Source organism: Poecilia reticulata, unplaced genomic scaffold (assembly GCF_000633615.1).
Source record: "Poecilia reticulata strain Guanapo unplaced genomic scaffold, Guppy_female_1.0+MT scaffold_267, whole genome shotgun sequence".
Taxonomy (NCBI): domain Eukaryota; kingdom Metazoa; phylum Chordata; class Actinopteri; order Cyprinodontiformes; family Poeciliidae; genus Poecilia; species Poecilia reticulata.
In genome coordinates this window covers 154541-161979 of record NW_007615049.1, presented here as the reverse complement: position 1 = coordinate 161979, position 7439 = coordinate 154541, and the positions used below count along the sequence as shown (strand labels likewise).

The following is a 7439-nucleotide window of genomic DNA, read 5'->3' as shown; positions in this document are numbered from 1 at the left end:
TCTCACTCAAAGGACATTGTTCTGGTTTCTTTATTTTATAAATGTGATGTTTTTCATGGGTTTGTTGAAAAAAAAACTTCTTGTGAATTCATAACGCTAAATAGAGCATGTTAAAGAATGTTGTTTGGTTTAAGATATATTAGTCATTTCTGATGTAATGAAGTTAATGGTTCTCTACCTGAAGTATGTGATACCTGAAGTATACAATACCTGAAGTATGTGATATCTKAAGTATGGTGTATATGAAGAGTGTTAACACAGAAGAAGAATAAATCTTCCGGTTGAATGTGAAGGAAGTTTAACCTGTGTGTCTCGTCTTTCTCATACCCCAGCATCACACGTTGAGGGAAGATCATCTTATACATTACCCTCAGCCATCCGAGGTTGCAGGGTAAATTTAACATTTAATGATGATGATGTATTTGCTTYCCATAAATCTGAGATGCTGACATTTTGTAAATTTATTTAAGGCACACTTGTGATTTTTGCTGTGTTTTCTGTGTGTTTTGGTGACCAAAACACACCAAGTCACTTGCAAAGTCAATAGTGACTTTGCAAAGAGTCACTGTTGACTCTTTGCAAATCTAAATATGTTCTGGTGTTGGGACTAGATGCTCCTTTGTAACAACCATCTGTAAAGAAAACAGGTGCAGGCGCAGATCAATTTATTGTTTTATGATATATAGAAAGTACATTTACTAATAATTCAAACAGCATCTAACAATGTAAAACTGCAGCATTCAAACAAATGTTCAAAAAGGAAAAGCACATTAAGTCTTAACTGATACATTTCTCCTCAGAGTCTTAAACAGATACAGAATATTAACAAAATAAGTCAATACGACTTAATTTTAAGGATTGATCCATAAAGCTGTACATATTCTACTTACAGGACATAGTGACAGTTTTAACAAATATGCAAAAAACATTTTTTAAACAAAAGTTACACTTTAACCTAAACTCCTGGTACACAGGCACTTATGTCTACAATTATTCATATCCCTGGCAGATATACATTTACAATTTTCCCTCAAGACTGCTGTATGTAGCAGTTATAGGAAATATAGTTTTATACATTTGCTAAAACTGTACATCTATAAGCTCCTCTACCTTTTCCCAGTGCTAGCTGCAGAAGTTAGAGATGCACTGATAAATTGGCCCCAATTTCCTCTTCCCAATTTTGGGAGACCGGTGATTAGCTGATACCTACATGTGAAGGTATCAGCATGTGAAGCCACATGTGAAGCCAAACTTATCCACCAATCTTAAAGACCTCGGCTAAGGTTTAAAAATCCCACCGTCCTCTGTTGCTCTGCCGTGGTCACGTCTGCACATTTGCAGTAATCAATAGTCATCCCACTGTTTCCAACTCAGCGACTTTCTTATATTTGGCAACATTTCAGGCAAAAAAAMAAAAAAAAAAATTATCTGCCAAAATCGGAATCAGCAGCTCAGGTTTTTTAAAGAACGGTAATCAGCAATTGGCCACAAAACTGTAATCAGTGCACTCTGAGCAGAAATACAATGCTGTCAAAAACACGTGTCAATCACGCTTGTGTACACACTGCTTACCCCCCTTGCTCTCTGCTACGTTACAGCTTCTTCCTGATAACACAGCTTGACACAAATGCTCAGGTAGTTAGCACTGTCACCAGTGACAGCAGGTAAACGGTTTTCCTGGAACAGTAAGTTGTTTCTCCACCATTAGCACATTGAGCAGTGCACACACAAGTGTAATGTATAGTGCTATGACCTTCCTCCTGACTCTGATTGGCTGTTTTTGACCAGGAGCGGCACATTTCTGCAGATTGCAATAGTAGCACTGGGAAGAGGTGGAGAAGATTGATTCTGTTCACAGATTATCTGTCTCGTACCATTCTGTCAAGACACAGTGACAATTTAAAAGAAAGAGAGAAAAAACCCAACATTTTTTTAGTTACCTACTGCAGCTTTAACCAACAATTTTTTTTCTGATTGGAAAATGTCAGGTATCTTCCACAAACTAGGACCATACAAGATATTATACTTTTTATTTTTATCCAAAAACAAAAATGTACAAGAATTATTCACTAACATCAATGGAAAAGGAATTGCACCAAACAAATCTGTCCTGTAACTCCTGTTAACATCACTGTTTGCTGTCTTCATTACTTTGGACACTCTCCTTCAAGTCCTTGTGGTTTGGAAGTCCTTTTTACATTCCCCCAATACTAAACTCTCTAAGCTCCAGGCCTGTGGATGGGCCACTTCAAACTGTTACTATTACTCCCAGACATAACAAGCATGTTGGTCAAACTGAAAAGATTATTTTAAATATAAATTTGAAGAACCATGTAAATAATTTTAATGTAGCTACAATGCAGCACTGCAAAAACAAGGTAACAGTAACATACCAGTTGCCACGAGGCAGCTGAGGCGGTATGCTTGTCTTAAGTGTAGATTCAAATAAAGCTTTATAATGCCTCAGTTTTACTTGGTAAAACAAAACAGACTGCAAACAAAACAAACTGTTGTCCCTCTAAAAGCTCTCCCATGGTTGTGAACAGAAGTTAAGAAGGTAACCAATAACGTGTACTTGAATACATGCCTTGTCATGAAAAAGTTACAGCACAAATCATAACTTGTGTAGGTTACACTTCATACTTACAAACTCGAGGCAATGACACAAACACCCAGCAAATACTCTGAAGATATCAGTAAACTATTTTCTTGTCCATTTCTGTTTTCTTGAAAATAAAACGGAAGGATTGCTGCAAATTCAGTTACTTGATGTACTGGGTTGGGCTTCCTTACAGTAGACAATTACCAACGGGCACTGTATTACTAATTTAATTTGTTCAATTACACTGACTATGAACATGGTTCTTAACCGGACGGATTATTTTGAAGTGAATTTTAACCAAATTAGATTCTCTATGCAGCTGGATATGATTAGAAGCCATTTGTTTTGTAAAGTACCTTGAATGGCATTTGTTGTAAATAGGTGTTAATTACATCAACAGAAGTGACTGAACAATAATGCTACATATTTTGCTCAGAACTGTACTAATCGTGGCAAATTTTAATTCCCAATTTCATGCTGCCCCTAATACGTTTAGAAAAGGATCTTAGCAAAATTGTGAATAAACATAGAAATTAATAAGTGGCTCAATAAAGTAATTTGTGTGTCATATAGCATCCAAAATAAATTATTTTTACAATTTAATTATGTAATGTCCATATTTGTTGATAATTTTGAATAGAACGGACAAGTGATCTCTAAGGAGAAATTGCTTAAATTTAATTCTCCATTTTAGTTATAATCTTATTTTATTAGTTTTCGTTTCATTTAATTATTTTCTTAAGTTTTTGATAAGCCTCCCACTGTCCCAGCTTCACACTCAGAACGCAGCAGACGTCACAGTCGGACAGCGGGAAAGTGATGGGGGAGTCCTTTCAGTTTCCAAAACCACGGAGGAAGAAAACCTCAGTGATCAGCGTAACACCAGCGGGACCACGAACAGGGGGTCTACTCCACCCCTTTTAAGACTGCAGGTGGGATAAATGATAGTGATGTTAAATTAATATTGCTGGAAATTATAAATTAATTAATGCTACATTTCATAATCAAAGAAATTGGCAAAGTTCTTATTTTTTGACACATTTATTACTTTATCAAGCCATCTGTCTCCATACACAATACACACCAAAATGCACAGAGCCTGACTGGATCCCAACTTGAAACAGCTCAAAGGTAATAAAACTATTTATCACATTTCCAAGCAATTATTTGAACAAAAGATTGGGGGACAAATAAAACTGGTTTCTCAATTGCCCACGGTATCACAAGCTGCCATTAAATGTGATTATGAATTGTTTTTATAATAAGGAAACAGTCATGTGTGTTGACCTATGTACCCAGATCTAAATTCAAAGTACATGAATGAAAATGAATGTATTTGCTCGTCTGCGACTGAAACAATAGAGAAAAAAAGATGACAATTTCCAAACAATAGATTTCAGACTCCGAATGTTGGCCTCTGAAGGGCAACCAACTAAACTCTACATACGAGAACAATAAAACAACTGCAAAAGGAATGTGAAATATATCTTAAGGGAAGAGGTGAAGATGTAAACAAGAAAATTTTGGGTTCAGTCACTATCGCTGCCGCTCTCTGACTTCAGATAGCAGCTATCCTCTCCTATGTTCTCCACAAACAACCGACCTAAAAAAAAAAAGAAGAAACATGATGAGCATCTGCATGAGCTCCAATATTTTACTTTTTTCATTTATCAAAAAGCTTTGGCAGATTTTGTCTTACAACTTGATGTGTCTTCCTCGTCGTCAACATGGTCCATGTCATAACTCACAAAAATATTCTGTGGAATGAAAYCATTTTTTTAAAGTCACAATTTTCTCAACACCAACGTTTCTCACTGGACAGATTAAACCTGGTCTGGATTTCAACCTTTTATTATGTCTGTTTATTCTGCCAATGTAATGAATTTTTTTTTTTTTTTTCAGTTTTGTTAATTGTGTTATGTTTGSACATGTAAGCACACTGTGAACTACCTTACTGCTTAAATAATCTTGACAGAGTGAGCATGATTTTGGTACCTTACTCCTGATGAGTCTCTCCCAGTGTCCTTGCTGCTGTTTTACCAGTTTAAGAACAGGCTGATTGGACTTCATTTCCCAGTGGCAAATGTCTGCRTCTATTTTCTGGTGAAGCTCCAGATCAGCCATGTAGGAACGACCGTTCACTCTCCCACTGAACACAGGAGAAAGCCTTTTACAGTTTTATTTCAATGAAAAACACAAGCAGAGCATTTCAGTCTAAAACCAGCAGCTTCAATAGAGGCAGAGTTTGTAGTAGCACACTGTGGCAACCACTGAAAGGTGAATCCTTTAGAAGTGATCAGAACTTGAGCTGCCACAATGTTCTACAGAATCCTATTCAAGTTTGGATTTGGATCCTCTGCATATCCACAGATACAGTTGAATCCACTTTTATTCAAATGCCTAGCAGATTTAGATTCTGAATTATTTTCATTCCACCGATAACTTTGTTGCTGATAGTAAATAAAACAGGCATGATTAAAAAATAAATAATTGTGATCACCACGATCTATAGATATCTGTATCGGTATTAAGTGAAAAAAGAGGATCGGTGTATCCCTAATGTTTGGCCGGGGACGTAAGTGATGCACCAGCTCCATCACGAAAGAAGTTACGCTGTGAAGTTCACCAGGCTGACTGTGGCCACAGTGTGGTGTAAACATGACAGTGTCTCGACCAGTAAAAGGTGAATAAACAATCAGACATTTGCAGACAAGCACTGGCCAAAAGGAGTCAAACAGGAGACTGCACACAGTATAATTGAAGTAACACATTGTCCCAACAATGAAAGGTAGATGCGTTACAAATTTATATTGGAGGGAAAACATAACCACACCACACTTATGTTTGTGTGTGTTCAAACTASACTGGCAGGCTGTGCTTAAAATGTACCCACTACTAGTACTGTGGAAAAAAAGGTTAAACTGAATATTGASCAGAATGACAATAAGTGAGCTCTTACTGTTGTGATCATGACTGACCTGTAGACAACTCTGTCTGTGTAGAAATTGCAGCGTTGACTCTCTGGATTCATCAACTTCACTGTTACAATTACAGAGTCACAGGTTTGGTACCAAACAACCTGAGGGTATAAACTGAAATGCAACCAGACAGAACACAAGAAAGGTTCAAAATGCAATTTCACTTTAAATTAACCCTATAAGTTTTCAAATCTCATTTTCAAATCAGCAATGTTACTTGTCACTTTTCCTTCATAAAAGACATTATATTTAATAAAATAGCACTGGAACAACTTCTGTTTATGTTCCCACAAAATGAGATCACTTAAAGTTAATCATGACATATACATACATCCACTTTTCTAGTATTAAAAGTAGGTCATGCATTAGMAAAACTACTCCATAATGCTGTAAAGATCATCTAAGAAAAAGTTATTTTGCACCTCTTTGGCAGGTCATTGCAGACTGTTTCATCACTGGACACAACCTGCTCATCACCATCAGGCTCGCCTGTAAACACACAAAAACTGATTACCCCAGGAAAACTAACCACCAGGTTGAACTGATAAATATATTTATGGTTTTATTTAGGGCTGCAACGATTGCAGTTTTCTGTCCAATCACTGATTACCGATCTTTAAAAAGCCTGACCTCCTGATTCTGATTTTGGCCAATACCAATATTTTTTATCTGAAATGTTGCTAAATATAATAAGAAAGACGCAGAGTTGGTAATAGTGCGATGGCTATTGTTTACTGTAAATGGAAAGAAATGACCAGAGCCTCATGTACAAAAGTGTACATGCACAATTTTCACACTAAAAATGAGTGAAGGGTCAAATTTGAACACACAAAAAAATCTGATGTATAAAATTATGCACACGTATCTGGCTGTGCAACTTTTCTTTATATATCCCAATCTGCGGGAAATGGAGCTGAGTGGCTGGTCCATCCAGTCACTTCCCATAAATACGAGTATGTAAATTAGTATAAATACCCGGAATACGTGTCCCAATAACCAWAGCAACGGTTCTTGGTTGTAGTAGTTAAAGTTGTTCTRATGATAATTATATATATTATATAAAAAGACATATTTCAGGGCACATAAGGTCAAGCTAAGGGAAAAACATTTCCAATAGAAGGAACAGAAAATAAATATTACCACTTGATTAATCCAAGTGGTAATAATTATTGGAACAGAGATTAAAGGCAAGCAGTGTATCAGAGAGTCCTTTAATGTGAGTGGGAAATGTGGAAGTTAATTCCAAATGGCTGAATYGTGTATTGATCCAGGCCAATGTGCCTCTATATTTATTAGGCACGCTTGTGCATACAAGTTGCATATTTAAAGAATAGAAAGTCTGTTTTATTCAAAGACGCATTCACAAAGCTGGCATGACTTGACTGAGGGATGACTGTTTGGACACGTTAGCAGCTCCAGCTGCACCGTTAAAGCACAGCTCCTTCTGTAAGGCTGGGACAAGGTTTGCGCAGAGCCCCAGGATGATCACTGTGGGAAATCTAAACGCTAATAAACCATCATCAACATTTCCCAGCAGACCAATATGATTTCTGAACACGTTTTCCCTCTGTATCCTTCTATCGGGGATGTGCTCCATCAGTGCCAATTAAAGCATTCCACAATTACACAGCCCACCTTTGTCCACCTGCTTATGCAAGTGTGATTATTTACACATCTTGTCCATACTGACCTGTTTGGAGTTAATCTGCTGATTTGACCCCATTTTCTTTTTCATAAGAATCAAAGTGCTTTGGTGCACAGCAGGCACGTGCAGAGGGGGGGCCTGGGGGTGCTTGAGCACCTGCCCTTTTTGCTCCTTGCCCCAAAGTGCCCTTTTGGTCAATTTTTATTTTTATTTT

At 37.0% G+C, this 7439-nt stretch overlaps 1 protein-coding gene across 1 annotated transcript in view; it reads right to left on the bottom strand.

Moving 5' to 3' along the window:
- Window positions 1-648: 648 nt before the first annotated feature.
- Window positions 649-7439, bottom strand: part of tdrd12 (tudor domain containing 12) — a 54203-nt gene continuing 47412 nt past the window's right edge. The window contains exons 32-36 of the mRNA XM_017303419.1: window positions 6003-6069; window positions 5581-5694; window positions 4598-4751; window positions 4302-4359; window positions 649-4205 (exon numbers count right to left, since the gene is read on the bottom strand). Of these exons, the coding sequence (XP_017158908.1) occupies window positions 4132-4205; window positions 4302-4359; window positions 4598-4751; window positions 5581-5694; window positions 6003-6069 (467 nt within the window). The 3' untranslated portion in view covers window positions 649-4131. The remainder of the gene's footprint in view (window positions 4206-4301; window positions 4360-4597; window positions 4752-5580; window positions 5695-6002; window positions 6070-7439) is intronic.